Below are 15,449 nucleotides of genomic sequence, written 5' to 3'. Positions count from 1 at the left end.
CAGTAAACATAATTTTATGTATTAAATGCAGAGAGAAATAAAAGAATTTTTTATTTTATTTTACCTGATGTACTTTTTATTACAGATGGTCATACATTCTTCATCATCTGAAAGTTTAGACCGTTACTTTTAAAAAGAGCCAAAAATGTTATTTACTAATACAAATTTATAGTGAAAGAACTTTGCTGCACTTTTCAAAAAAACAGGAAAAATAACAAACAAAATAGGGAACATATAAAATTAATTTTACTGCACCAAGATACGCTCTGAACTCAATTATTATTAATTCATTTCAAAATTACATTATTATAACAAGTCTTTTAAACTCAATATGTAAATTCACACTCAATAAAATAATTCAAAAGTCAAAAACTTTACTATTATCCTAATGAAGGTTTACAAAAGCTGCACAATACATTTCATAACACACAATATATGAAAATAACATCAACTTGTTTTGACTGCAAATTCATCACTTACACACACAAAAGACTCTCACATACAATAAAAAATAAATAACCATGTCTTTGGTGTATGCCACAAAGCTTCCAAACAAACAAATAAAATAATCCCGAGCGAAGCGCGAAACGAGGTCGCTCTACTGATGATCGACCGTGACTTCTACAGTGATGTCGAACGTCGTGCGTCTACTTGAAGCGGTGGCGTCTCTGCAAGCAAGCACTGGCAGTTGCGTGAGGCGGTCGTGTTCTGAACTACGTGGCTGTCTTACGAGAGCCCGGCAATCATCTCAGGTCGATGACCTTCACGGGCGCCGTGCTGTCGACGCGACAGTGCGCTGCCTCCTGGAACACGGACGAGCGAGCGGGGCGTTCTCAGAGCACGGCAAGCTCTCAGACAGACCCCACACAACCACTTGCACTTCACAGTTTCACCAAAATACTCAACTCATCCTTCTATCAAACCGACAGGATTTGAGGCTTCAAAAGAAGCTTTTGATTCAATTTAATGTTACTTTAAAAAAATCAATTAATTATTTTTGTTCGTATTGAGAAAAGAAAAAAACCAACACATTTACATTAAAAGTCTCGTATTTAGAATAGGTACCTGATAGAAATGATGAGCAGAAAAATAATTAAAAACTATTTCTAAAGATAAAAAAAAACCTTGCATCCATTTATTACACCATTTAGCACTGATATGTAACGGAAAACATTAAATCAATCAGCAATTTGACAAAACTTAACACAAATTACAAAAATTGAATATTTTATAATGATAAATTCACTGAATATAATTAATTTACCCTGAATTTTTGTATCAGAATGTATGACCTAAATAGACTGGAAAAAATTTTATATTATATTAATTTTGCATCTCTTCATTAGTAACATGTTTTTACATTAATAACATATGTATGTCAAAAACACTAACACTTGTCAATTTTTTTTTATTTTTCTGCTTAAAACAAATGAGGGTGGTTACTAAAGGAAGGTAGCATGCTTATAAATGCCTAACCTAAAACTGCCCAACTTACCTCGTAGAGAGGCGGATGTGTCGGGTGCGGATGAAACCCAGTCAATGTGCAGTTCCTGATGTAGTTCAGCCCATAGTCTTGAGTGAGCATGAAGGTGGCATCCCTGAAACACCGTGCATGAGTCAAGACTTAATACCCCAACATCCACACAGCACAAAGGTAATAGTTTTACAGCACACTGTGTTGAGGTAGATAAAAAAAATTAGAATTACAATCTGCACTACAATAGATTTTTGATGTTTCTCTAAGCCATGTACTAATATTCAAAAACTATAAACAAATTTAGAGCACCTAAAGGTATGATGTTCATTAATAGATGAGTATTTAATATACGATTTGTACCTTTAGGTTGCCTTTGTTTGAAAACTATAATTAGCAAATAAACTAATACTCTCCAGTTTAATTTTCTATCTTATTTAATTAGCCCAAGTTAACAAGAACAGTTAATGAGAAAACAGGTATTTGCAGGTAGCTATGATTTTTACAATAACTTATGTGCTTCTGTAAAATGTACCAATTATAATTAGTTTTTTTTTTGTTGGTTTAGAATTTCAAGTTCAAAACCCAAATAATTTTAATTACAAACTTTAATCTGCAATATTTGAATCATACCCAATCCCATACATTTTGCTTGGTTCAGATAAGTTTATAATTTTGGAATTTCATTCAGCACTAGAAAAAAATGCAACAAAATTACATTCTCAATTGCAAAATTTTTTTAATGTCAGCGGACATCCTTTAAAGGTAGTACTACTTTTATAGGACCCTGCTTGATAATAGCATGTTTCTCAATTTTGTGTTGCTTTCAAATACATTTATTTTCAAACTAAGTCGGACATGTTTTCTTGTTCATAGCTATTCACCCCCGGAAAACAGAACCAAGGTCTTTAGGTAAAGCAAATCAGTGTCTTACCTATGCTTCACCTCAACCAATCGGACGAAAAATTTATTACTTTAGATGGCAAAGACCGCAACAAAGCTACTGAATCATATTTGCCTAGTTTTCCATCTCACAGATGTAAAACTGGAAAGGCCATACGTTAATAATTAATGGCACACAAATTTATAGTTAAAACACATACTTGTTTTTTAAGAACTTTATCATACTAAGGAATGGTTAAAATTAGGTACTGATAATTGCAACTAAGAATTTGTCCTCCATATGTTCCAGTTTTTGAAGACAAAGTTTTTCAATTTACGTAGGAACTCTGACAATGTAGTCACTATACATTCATTGGCTGAAAATACGTTTTGTATCAAATTTGTTAATATTATGCAAAACTACAAAAGAAATTGGTGCTAAAACATAATCACCTAGACACATCTCCCTAATACTGTACAGTTTCTATCTTTAACTGGTAGTTATACTGGTAGTATAATAATGTGTGCACGTCACTTATTTCGTTACGATTCAAAACATTTTGTATCATTGAAATTCGATTCAAATAAAGACTTTTATTTAATCTCAATTGTGTTCTTACTAATGCCGTTTCGTGTAATTATACTTTATTTTAATTTATTCACGTACAATTTGGAGACAAACCATTTCATTTGTATTGTATCAAGCCATTTTGTTCGATAAGTAACGTTTCCATTCATTTTGGTTTATGTGGTTGTACTTCGTTTCCATTTGTATAGTTTCAGATTATTTTTGGTTATTTCACATTGATGTGTACTGTTAAGGTAAATTTTTCTATAAATTTCAGTTCTTTTCATTGATTTATTTCGTACCAATTCGAACATTTGGTTCGTGGCAATTCGATTCAATTAAAAATACTTTAATTTAGTTGCGACTGGTTATTATTAATGTTAAGCACACCTACAAAAGAAAAAGTGCTAAAAGATGATAGTCACGTTCACCTCGACACATCTCCCTAACACTGTACAGTCCCTAACTCCGACTGGTAGTCATACTGGTAGTATTCGGCGGAAGCCCCGAGCGCGGCACTCACTCGTGGTAGCTGGGCGCGCACACGATGGCCACCGCCTCGCTCATGAGGCACTGGTAGGAGTAGTGCGTGTGCAGGTCCACGCTGGACAGGAAGGCCGTCTGCGTGGGGTGCGTGTGGATCCAGCCGAGCGTGATGAGGTCCTGGTCGCGCTGGAACCGGTCCACCTCCACCTCGTCCGTGGTGCTGCACGAGTCGGGCGTGCCAGTCTGCTTCGGCAGGATCAGGTGCGTGATGGTCAGCACGTTGCGGCCCTGGTCCCGACATCCCCGTCCGTTCATTCGTACAGCACGCACCCGCATGGGTTGGCGAGGATCTGACATGGGTTTACAGGTGCTAAGAGAGGATCTCACATGGCTTTACAGGTGCTAAGAGAGGATCTGAGATGGCTTTACAGGTGCTAAGAGAGGATCTGAGATGGGTTTACATGTGCTAAGAGAAAATCTCAGATGGGTTTACAGATGCTAAGAGAGGATCTGAGATGGGTTCACAGGTACTTAAGAGAGGATCTGAGATGGGTTTACAGGTGCTAAGAGAGGATCTGAGATGGGTTTACAGATGCTGAGAGAGGATCTGAGATGGGTTTACATGTGCTAAGAGAAAATCTCAGATGGGTTTACAGATGCTGAGAGAGGATCTGAGATGGGTTCACAGGTACTAACAGAGGATCTGAGATGGGTTTACATGTGCTAAGAGAAAATCTCAGATGGGTTTACAGATGCTAAGAGAGGATCTGAGATGGGTTCACAGGTACTAAGAGAGGATCTGAGATGGGTTTACAGGTGCTAAGAGAGGATCTGAGATGGGTTCACAGGTACTAAGAGAGGATCTGAGATGGGTTTACATGTGCTAAGAGAAAATCTCAGATGGGTTTACAGATGCTAAGAGAGGATCTGAGATGGGTTCACAGGTACTAAGAGAGGATCTGAGATGGGTTTACAGGTGCTAAGAGAGGATCTGAGATGGGTTTACATGTGCTAAGAGAAAATCTCAGATGGGTTTACAGATGCTAAGAGAGGATCTGAGATGGGTTTACAGGTACTAAGAGAGGATCTGAGATGGGTTTACATGTGCTAAGAGAAAATCTCAGATGGGTTTACAGATGCTAAGAGAGGATCTGAGATGGGTTCACAGGTACTAAGAGAGGATCTGAGATGGGTTAACAGGTGCTAAGAGAGGATCTGAGATGGGTTTACATGTGCTAAGAGAAAATCTCAGATGGGTTTACAGATGCTAAGAGAGGATCTGAGATGGGTTCACAGGTACTAAGCGAGGATCTGAGATGGGTTTACATGTGCTAAGAGAAAATCTCAGATGGGTTTACAGATGCTAAGAGAGGATCTGAGATGGGTTCACAGGTACTAAGAGAGGATCTGAGATGGGTTTACAGGTGCTAAGAGAGGATCTGAGATGGGTTCACAGGTACTAAGAGAGGATCTGAGATGGGTTTACATGTGCTAAGAGAAAATCTCAGATGGGTTACAGATGCTAAGAGAGGATCTGAGATGGGTTCACAGGTACTAAGAGAGGATCTGAGATGGGTTTACATGTGCTAAGAGAAAATCTCAGATGGGTTTACAGATGCTAAGAGAGGATCTGAGATGGGTTCACAGGTACTAAGAGAGGATCTGAGATGGGTTTACATGTGCTAAGAGAAAATCTCAGATGGGTTTACAGATGCTAAGAGAGGATCTGAGATGGGTTCACAGGTACTAAGAGAGGATCTGAGATGGGTTTACAGGTGCTAAGAGAGGATCTGAGATGGGTTCTCAGGTGCTAAGAGAGGATCTGAGATGGGTTTACAGGTACTAAGAGAGGATCTGAGATGGGTTTACATGTGCTAAGAGAAAATCTCAGATGGGTTTACAGATGCTAAGAGAGGATCTGAGATGGGTTCACAGGTACTAAGAGAGGATCTGAGATGGGTTAACAGGTGCTAAGAGAGGATCTGAGATGGGTTTACATGTGCTAAGAGAAAATCTTAGATGGGTTTACAGATGCTAAGAGAGGATCTGAGATGGGTTCACAGGTACTAAGAGAGGATCTGAGATGGGTTTACATGTGCTAAGAGAAAATCTCAGATGGGTTTACAGATGCTAAGAGAGGATCTGAGATGGGTTCACAGGTACTAAGAGAGGATCTGAGATGGGTTTACATGTGCTAAGAGAAAATCTCAGATGGGTTTACAGATGCTAAGAGAGGATCTGAGATGGGTTCACAGGTACTAAGAGAGGATCTGAGATGGGTTTACATGTGCTAAGAGAAAATCTCAGATGGGTTTACAGATGCTAAGAGAGGATCTGAGATGGGTTCACAGGTACTAAGAGAGGATCTGAGATGGGTTTACATGTGCTAAGAGAAAATCTCAGATGGGTTTACAGATGCTAAGAGAGGATCTGAGATGGGTTCACAGGTACTAAGAGAGGATCTGAGATGGGTTTACATGTGCTAAGAGAAAATCTCAGATGGGTTTACAGATGCTAAGATAGGATCTGAGATGGGTTCACAGGTACTAAGAGAGGATCTGAGATGGGTTCACAGGTACTAAGAGAGGATCTGAGATGGGTTTACATGTGCTAAGAGAAAATCTCAGATGGGTTTACAGATGCTGAGAGAGGATCTGAGATGGGTTCACAGGTACTAACAGAGGATCTGAGATGGGTTTACATGTGCTAAGAGAAAATCTCAGATGGGTTTACAGATGCTAATAGAGGATCTGAGATGGGTTCACAGGTACTAAGAGAGGATCTGAGATGGGTTTACAGGTGCTGAGAGAGGATCTGAGATGGGTTTACATGTGCTTAACACCCACAAGTGCTATGGTCGATCCCGGCCCTAGACTATCCAGGGAATATTTGGAAAAATTAATACAGACAAATAAGCAATAAGGCACTAAACAATGTATGTTACACATGTAACATGAGACGCATAACTACAGATATTTTTAGTCTTCTGTGACTTGTTTCTGTGGGCTAGAAAATTCTTAAGGAAAAAAAATGGTATTTCCTTGGTAAGTGCCACCTTCCGAGTGCACCCCGATGAATGGCACTTCCTATGTGTGCCTCAACAAAACTTCATGGCATACAGGCTAGCTTGAGTAGAGGGAGAAATTTTAAACAATCGTCACGACATTCCTATACTAACTTACATTGAATTTGATAGGTTTGCACAGAGTGGAAACAGCAAGCTTCAATTTGATTTGTGATTCTAGTAAAACATTATTTTTGAATGCTAAATATTTTTTTTTTTTTTCAAAACTGTGAAACAAGAGTCTGCTTCATGTTTAAACTGAGTAATTCAATATAAGTTTGAAATGTGAGTATACTAGTTAATGTTAGTTAGTTTTAAGTGAACTTTATTTCTGTCAATGTGGTATTGTAAATGTATGTAAAATTTCACAGATGTGATCAGCTAAATTTGAAAAAAAAAAAAATTAAAAAAAAAAAACTAACTTTGTCTTTTGTAGCATTTGTAATGAAGAAATTAATATTAAACTTAAAATCTTAATTGGTATATTTTTTTATTTTTTTCTTACAGTAGAACACCACAATTAAATTTTTGTGTATGCTGTTTAATCGAAGTGCTCAGATGTATTAAAATTCCATCTTATTTGCGGAGAATAAAGTATTAATTAACAGAGTCTGTATTTGGTTATTGGTGTTTGAACTGTTTGTAAATAAATGCAGTTAAATGTCAAAACATAATACCTTTCTGTTTCACACACACAAATTTTCAATGCATGTATATAAATTTAAAACTAATGAGGTGAAAGTATTGTTTGATTAACATTTACTATATATTTTTTTTCTGAGTAAGCACAGCTGACAGTCTTTCAATACAACCCCTGCTTAAGTAATCACTGACGCTGTCCCAGCAAATGCGTAACACGAAGCGATGGTCCGGTAGTTCCGGAATGCAAGGGAGGAACAAAAGAGTTGCTGTAAAACTCATCACCTCGCGAACACCCATCTGCAAGAACCTGGCACTCAAGCGAAGAGACAACCTTGATGTAAAGCACTCGTGATCATCATCAAGCCAACCACCTCCTCCTTGATGAATGATGATGATGATGGGAACACGGGCCGCCACAGTCCCGCTACTCACCAGCTTGCCGGCCAGGATCCCGCACGTCTCGATGTTCTTCTCCGTGTTGCGCTGGGCCAGGTTCTTGAACTTCTCGATCAGCTGCGAGGGCACTATCACGTTCCTGAGGGTGGGCGTCAGCAGGTTCATGGGCTTCATGCTCCGGTCAAACGAAGGCACAGAAGACAGGCTCCTAGACAGCCAAAAAAAAAACAGGCCAACGATTACTTCCACGGACAGATAAACACGTAGCAAGGCCACGCTACATCCAGATGCATTTAGTGCCATGGCAACGGCAAAAGACAGGGGCGGAACTAAACAGCAAGTTTAACTTGAAGCTTGAAGAGCGTAAAAGGAAACCACAGCTGTCAAATGAAACACAAATCCAAAACAAATGATTTACAGCTTAAGAAGGGTTATATCCCTTTCCACAACTTTTCTTTATACTATCGTTGAACGCGGTTAAGCTTGTAAACTTTTTAAAACGCTGAAAATTCACAAAAATGAAAAAATATATATACATTATATCGCATAGCTTTTTGCATTAGCTGCCAAATTTGCTTTTTTTATCTTTTTTTTTTTTGCAGTATAGGATGAGGAGAACTAAATTGAATAAATTACCGGAAACTTTTTTTACGTTCAAACGCAATGCTACTGACTACATAGTGCTTAGGTTTAAATTTTTTTTTTGGAAAATTTTATTTCATTTTACCTGGTATTTAACACTTTTTTGAGATATATGTATGGTTTCGAGGTCTATGGACCATGAAACGAAAAAGAATATGTATCCGTTTCCCCGCGAGTGGCGCCACGGTGACGGCTTCGATGGGGAGTGGAGACTCACGGGGAGGGGAGGGCCGGGGCGGGCTTGTCGGTGTCGAGCATGTCGTAGCGCACGCTGTCCGTGGGCAGGGGCGGGGACACCACGAGGGGCGTGTGGCCGGCCAGATGCAGCTTGAGGCCCGGGTCATCGCGGGGCGCGTCCTCCGCCTGCCTCCGCCCCGCCTGCCGCTGGGCGAGCAGCGCCCGCTCGTCGTCCCGCCTCTTCTGCACACACCGCCCACCGCGTCCACAAAGGAGAAAAAAATATTTGGTACCAACTTAGGCGAGAAAAAAGTACTATATTATAATTTGTTACGGTTTCAACAATTCAGGAAGTTATTATGACATTGCGATGCTCGAACTTAAACATATCACACCAAACACACACACACATACATCCCATAGTTTTTAAAAATAACTACGCTTAATAATAAAACATATTGGAGTTACTGTAATAATATTTAATTAAAATAAAAAAGTACTAGATCTGTACTTGACCACTGAAAAAACTAATGAAAGTGCTAGATCTAGTACGAAAGTACAAACTGCGGGCACCCTGACACCGCGTCCGCTCGCAGACCTCGACACGACACGTCGCAAACAACTGCCTGCAGTGGTTCCAAGGCACCGCGGGGAACCAAAGCTGCGAAACCTGGGAAGGGATTCGAACCTGCGTCCGATGAAATGCGAGTTCAACATCTTACCGCTGCTACAATTTGTGCAACCTCTTTTAATATCATAAATAGTAAATATGGAAAAAAAAAAAATGATTGAAATTACAGAATCAACAAAGAGATTAATCTAAATTTATGATACATGTTTCTTACAAGAAGATTTAAAAAAAATAAAAAGCACAATATAATTATAGACAGATGCATTAATTCAGTCTCAAAATCAATGGATAGTATTAAACAACTAAAAAAATCTTTTATTTATTAATATTCATTAGTATTTATGTAAGAGAAAAAATATATTAGCTATATTAACATTATAAAAAATATATTTTTATATTACTTACATTTTAAAATATTATCAACAAACTATAAAATTAATGGATGTCAAAACCATGGATAAAACTTTGTCACATTGTAAATTTTAAAAAATTAAGAATATCATCGGCATAAAATTCTTAGTTTAAGATCATTTCTCCACTTCCTGGGCATTCTTTGTGTGTAATGTCTTATCAATCAGCTATCACATAACTGTTGTTGCTATTCGCAGCCCACAACGTAAGTTTTTTTCCCCGGACTGGACTTTGCTTGCCCCTGGATGGTCTTACTCCCTTCGAACATCTGCGTGTTGCGGGGGCCTGTCCTCCCGGGCATGTTTCGCGCGCCTCGGCCGAGACAGTGGAGTGGTGGGGGGTGGCCACGCGACTGGTCATGTGAATACCGCCCTTCCTTTCTTCTCCGCGGAAGAAGGGGAAACATGGACTCTCTGGTTGGATCGGGAACGAAGGGGAGGCGCACCAGAGGGGTACACATGTACCTCCAACCCGGGCAGAGCAAGCAGAAGCCACAGTGAAGGAGTGGGAGTACCACGCCTTCAAAAAACACTGTCCTGCCGCCGCCCTGCCAGACCGCCTGAAGAAGCTGAATATTTCAAGAAAGAACGACCGTGCGTGCAAGACCATTTGAGTGCTCGAGTTTTACGTGTTTCCAATTGTTACATTTGTTTGTAGTAAGTAAAATGTGCGGCTCTCACAACACAGTTTTTTGTGTTCGCTCTAACTCAAATCCTTTGTTTCCCACTCTCGGGGTTCAGCATAATTATAACATGATATGAGAATGTTGTCATGACATTCTACAAAAAAGTAACCCTGCCTGGCAGACAACGTACAAGGGTTGTAGGAACGGTGCTTCTCGGACCTACATGCAAAGTATTTTGTCATGATATAAGATTGTTCAAGCTGTTCTTAGAGAACAAACACATGGCTATGTAAAAAAAAAAAAATCAGTCGCCGGTACCTTTTCCTCCAAATACTTCTGGTACTCCTTGGTGTATCGCTCGAGCAGCTGAGACTTCAGCTTCTCAGCCTTGGGCAACACTTCCCGCAGCTTCTGGGCGTTGCTGGCTCTGTCCGCTGCCGACACCGAGGCAAAGTTCGGGTGCTCGCGGATCTTCTCAATGAACAATCTGCAACCACCCGAGTTGTGGTGTGCACCAAAGAAGCGCGACGATAAGAAGATGCTCGCCGCACAGAAGGCGGGACGGAAGCAGTTGGACTTGAATGAGATCAGGGGCGCAACAACAGGAGGAGGGGGGAGGGCGCAAGGGTATTTTGCCCCCCCCCCCCTTCTGAAACCTTGAAGTGGGGGCAAAGAAAGTGCTGTGTAATCAATTTTTAGATAATAAAACTGCTTAAATAGCACCATTTTCCACCTTGAAATACAAATTTTCCTGGGGGAGGATTCAATAGGGGGGGATCAATGATTCTTTATAAAAAGGTATATTTCCTCCCCCCCCCCCCCCCTTGGGAATTTAGTTGTTGTGCCCCTGAATGAGATGGTACAGCCATGTGCACAGAACGAGAAGAGAGAGACTGCCCAGCGAAACGATGGGAGTTGAAGTACACAGGAAGAAGGTTCTAAGGCTGACCAAGGAGGAGATGGGACGAGCAGGAGCGCAGGAGAACAGAGTGAAGGAGGAGGAATGGTGGAGGGACAGATGAAGACCCGGCCGCAGACTGGAAGCAGTTGGTGGAGGTGGAGGTGACGATGAATCACCCAAAGGGCTCACATGTGGAACCAAAGCCAACAAGAAACATGTGGTGAGTGACAACAATGATGAAGTGTTCGCCTGCAGACTGGTTCACCCATCGCTAGAAACCTGCAAAATTCGCGGTTTCGATGGCCTTCAGGATAGACTGCACATACCCCTTGTACACTCGGGCAAATAACGCAAGTTCATTGGCTGCCGACTTGTAAGTCGTCTCAGCTGGTTTGTCTGTGATTCGATCCTTCTTGGGTTGAGGGTTTATAACTGGTTGAGATTCGTCCAGATGAACAGTAAGACAATAGCAAAATTATCTAAGAGGTATATGTGTTTGAATTCTAGTCTATCACCGAATGAATCCGCGAATTTTGCAGGTCTCTACCCATCGCTGTGGTGTGACCACAGCGAACTAGCACGATGATTCTGTGGTGATCTAACACTGCCTTCCGCAGACGGAACAACAACCAGACATGTACCCACATAAGGAATTCTCTGAAAGTGAAAAATTATGGACCTGGCCAGAAATCGAACCATGAAACTCTGATCCAACTGACATAAAATTTTCTCACTTGTATTAACGGAAGGTGGAATAGTAGTCTGACCAAGATAGTGAACCTACATCCCCTTTGAATCCCTTGGGTACCAAGGAAAAACTGTGAATACCGAATATGTTACACATCGCCTTCCACCAAAGTGGACTTAGTTAGATTCCTAGTGGGGGCGGAAACAGACTTTTCACTAGTGGTTTTCTAATGGTACTCTTTTATCCCCACCCATGCGCGTCAGGTTCTTGAGGGCGTGGTGGGGTTCCTTCACGTCCACCTGCCACCATGATGTCAACCAAAGCCAGGATTTTGTCCAGTTGAACCATTATATATAAATATTTTTATAATTTTTCTCTATAGCTGAATTTTAAAATAAAATTTACTGTTGCACGTAAATAAACTCTCAAGGAAAAGCAAACTTTTAGAACTCCAAACTTTAAAAGCATAAATTTAAATAATGGTTTTGCTTGAAGAAATTGAACATTTCATATTCTGGCTTAATATAAATAATTTTAATACTTTGCCTTTATGTGGATTATTTGATGGATTTTTTTTTCTTAAACAAGTCATAAATACAAACATGCAAATGTTATTAAATATATGAAACACATATGTCAATGTATGAAAGACATGCTTACAGCAACAGGAAACACAATATTCCTGTTGCTTCTGTGTACGAGGCATGTTCGGCTATAATTGGGAGAAAATACATTATTTTATCACAATAAATATTTAAATAATTATTTTAAAATAATCTATAAGTATTCAATTTGGTATGATTTTCATATTGTCTTCACTTTTTTTTAAATCCTGGAAGGGCGGAGTCTGGATCCCATGGCTACGTGACTGTGTCAACAGATGTCATGTTCAATCCATTTACATTTTCCACATACAAGAAAAGCAAAACATAAAGCTAAGCCATTATTTATTTGTTCTGATATCCAGGGTTCCACAAATCCTGGACACCAAGTCACCACAATGCCTAACTTTTCCTTGCTGGCGAATAACTTCTGCTAAGATACCAATACATAATCACACAGCGATTTTGAAAACATCAGCCACTCTTGTTGTATACAAATGACTATCTTCAAGAAATCAGGACCGTATTTAACTTGCAGCGAGTTGACTCTTAACTGCTGATACTGAACCAAGTTTCTGTACAGGCACTGTTTAAGTAATATATATTCTATGTTTAAATTAATTCCAAAAGTTTAACTGCTTACAAAAGTACATTTTATTTCATCGCTGGCTCCTAGACTTAGTGCCTTGCTCCTAAACTTTCAGAGATTTTGCTGATATCAATAACTATCCAGCTGCACACTACGAAGCACAGATCCTTGAAGCGCTACGACCCAAATGAATGACATTACAAACCTGACTTTGAGACTTACGTCATGAACTTCATGTAGAGAATATATGCATTTTCCAGGCAGCCTTCTTCCAGATACACGTTCGCCATTCGCACCATTTCCAACCCTGATCTGTAGTACCTAGAACCGATTTGAAAAAAAATTTAGAAAAAAAAAACATGAACATGTACAAAAATGGTTAATCAACACATGTAGTAATCTTACGAAAATAAATACCTTATTTTGTAGCATATTTATTCGACAACAATCTCTTTAACTAAAACTAAATCTAAAGCATGCAATCAAAAAACAGACCCTCATGAGTCCAAGAAGACTACGAAGACTGGAAACTTTCTCCAGATCATTCCCTTTGCAACCATGAGAGCTTTCTCTTCCGACAGGAGCTAACTCAAGCAGAACACTGGTGCAGCTCTTGTCTTCAGCTGAGCGTGACTCCCGAAATAACCCAAACCATAGCTGAACAGAACACATAGTTTACCTCGCTGAAGATCGGACATGTTTCGGACAGGTTTTTAATGTGGAGTAATAGTAAGTTACACTAATACAAAGCACAATAAATCACTCTGGCTGTAGTAATATTGTGTGGTAGATAATTTTTTTTATATATTCTTTTTCATTTGTACTTTAAGTTATTTTTAAACTGCGTGGCAGCCTTAAAATCTTTCAAGTTCACAGACAGGAACTAGCAGAAAATTGTATTCTTTCTAAAACATGTAATTATTATTTTTTTAAATTTCCATCCCATTTTGCGACCACTACATATGAAAAATTTTTTAACTGGTCATGCACATTCATTAAAATTAATTAAATTGATAATCTGAAGTCTGTGTATGTATGCCAGAAGGCTAAAAGTAGTATTTATTCAAGCCCTAACACAGAAAAAAACCTTCTCTTTCACTACACTACTGTGCGGTAAAATTCTTACGCCACAACTTCTCCATGAATAAAATTCCAAAAACAGGACGGAACAGTGTATCGTGTGATAGAAGTCAGTTACAATATCATTATAGGTACATTATTACGGTATAAGCTGGGAAAAATGTGGGTTTTGACCAGAGTGCTGTAGACGCAGTATTTATCACGTGTTTCATTTTGGTATAGGTATCATAGGTTTTGGGTATCATAGTGAAGAACAAAATTATACCCCATTTAGTTTGGTTTTTGATGCCGGTACATCATTTTTTTAAAATGAGAGTTTTCATGATCAATTTTTCACGGTATCGTGAAGAAGAGTGTACAGTCTCGCATGGTTTAGTCTATTTGGCGATATCAGTATTAATATTTTTGGAAGTAAGCGTTCTTGAGGTATTTTCTCGGTATCATGTAGTAGAATACAGTCCCGCCCGGTCTAGTCTATTTTTCTCACAACTTTTATTTTTCAGCATCATGAAGTTTAGTATTAAATAGGGCATTCTGTTATATTTCATGATACAGCCATAAGTTTTTAAGTCTACAGAAATTTCTTTGATAATTTAATATCAGTATCGCAAAACACACTACAGAGGGCGAAGGGGCATTATCATCTAGTTTATTATTCCAAAAAAGCATGATATTCAAAAAATGAAATATGTGAAAAACAGTGCTTTTATTGTTCCCCGCCTAAAACCCATACATTTCTGCACTTGTCACTTAAGACTGTAGGGGTGGAAATGACATAAGCGACGTCACATTGGTGACGTCATCAGTATTGTTATGGAATCAAGATCTAGAATATTCCCTGAAAATTTGTTTATGTTGACTGTGCCTTTACAAATGGGTCACATATTCATAACAGCCAATAGCTGGCCCAATGCTAATTGGCAGCTTATCTGTAAGCCGATCGAATTAAACCTATCACTGCCGTATGCCAATCTCCCCTTTGATATTCTGCAGCAAATATGCTGTTACTTGACAGGCATAACATTACATAACTCACATTTTTGGTTGAATAGTCTTATCGACTTCCACTGCATTTCCGTATTCCGATAGTGTTTTGATTCTACTGTTGGGATCCATCGAAGCACTATTCGCATTGGCATTTTCGTTTTCCATTTTTAGGTTACTACCGAATGAAAGCAAAATTCACAACACAAGCATTGACAAACAGAACTGTCTGCATCCGTTTAGACAAACTGTTCACAGGCTCAATAGACCAAAATAACTATTTTATCATCCGGCCTGTCAAATGATCTTGTAATTCTCCGACGAATAACATAACGCAAATACTAAGTGAAAGCAAAACACAATAACCCCAACTAAATATCAGATGACTGATTACATATAAGTAAACAACACAAATTAGGGGTACGTCTTTCATGACTACCACCATAGCTGGTAGTGAGTCATAATATTTATATTATTCCTGCTTTAGCGAATAGAAATATAAACAAATAAATATTTAATCTATATCCAACATAAAATTTTAAAAAACGCCAAAATTAGGCGTTCCACTATCAAGTAGTGCAGAAAATTTTAACATGCATTCATTTAC

The 15,449-nt window shown here is 39.0% G+C and overlaps 1 protein-coding gene across 1 annotated transcript; it reads right to left on the bottom strand.

Moving 5' to 3' along the window:
- Nucleotides 1-46: 46 nt before the first annotated feature.
- Nucleotides 47-15,278, bottom strand: LOC134539283 (STAM-binding protein-like). The gene is made up of 8 exons (XM_063381136.1): nt 14,895-15,278; nt 13,001-13,099; nt 10,317-10,485; nt 8,372-8,574; nt 7,549-7,720; nt 3,448-3,698; nt 1,496-1,598; nt 47-803 (listed from the first exon to the last, which is right to left on the bottom strand). The coding sequence occupies exons 1-8, from the start codon at nt 15,008-15,010 to the stop codon at nt 744-746; spliced, it is 1,173 nt and encodes a 390-aa protein (XP_063237206.1). The 5' UTR covers nt 15,011-15,278; the 3' UTR covers nt 47-743.
- Between the last annotated feature and the right edge of the window lie 171 nt (nt 15,279-15,449).

The sequence above is a fragment of the Bacillus rossius genome, chromosome 15, assembly GCF_032445375.1.
Source record: "Bacillus rossius redtenbacheri isolate Brsri chromosome 15, Brsri_v3, whole genome shotgun sequence".
In the NCBI taxonomy this organism is placed as follows: domain Eukaryota; kingdom Metazoa; phylum Arthropoda; class Insecta; order Phasmatodea; family Bacillidae; genus Bacillus; species Bacillus rossius.
This window is presented reverse-complemented; position numbering and strand designations above follow the sequence as displayed.

Bases quoted from the DNA above. Each gene is read 5' to 3' on its own strand.
- LOC134539283 (XM_063381136.1), bottom strand. From the start codon at position 15,010: ATGGAAAACGAAAATGCCAATGCGAATAGTGCTTCGATGGATCCCAAC. The intron at 13,100-14,894 runs GTGAGTTATGTA...AATCGGTTCTAG, and splicing joins AAGACTATTCAACCAAAAAT to GTACTACAGATCAGGGTTGG. The intron at 1,599-3,447 runs GTGAGTGCCGCG...ACGGTGTTTCAG, and splicing joins TGCGCGCCCAGCTACCACGA to GGATGCCACCTTCATGCTCA.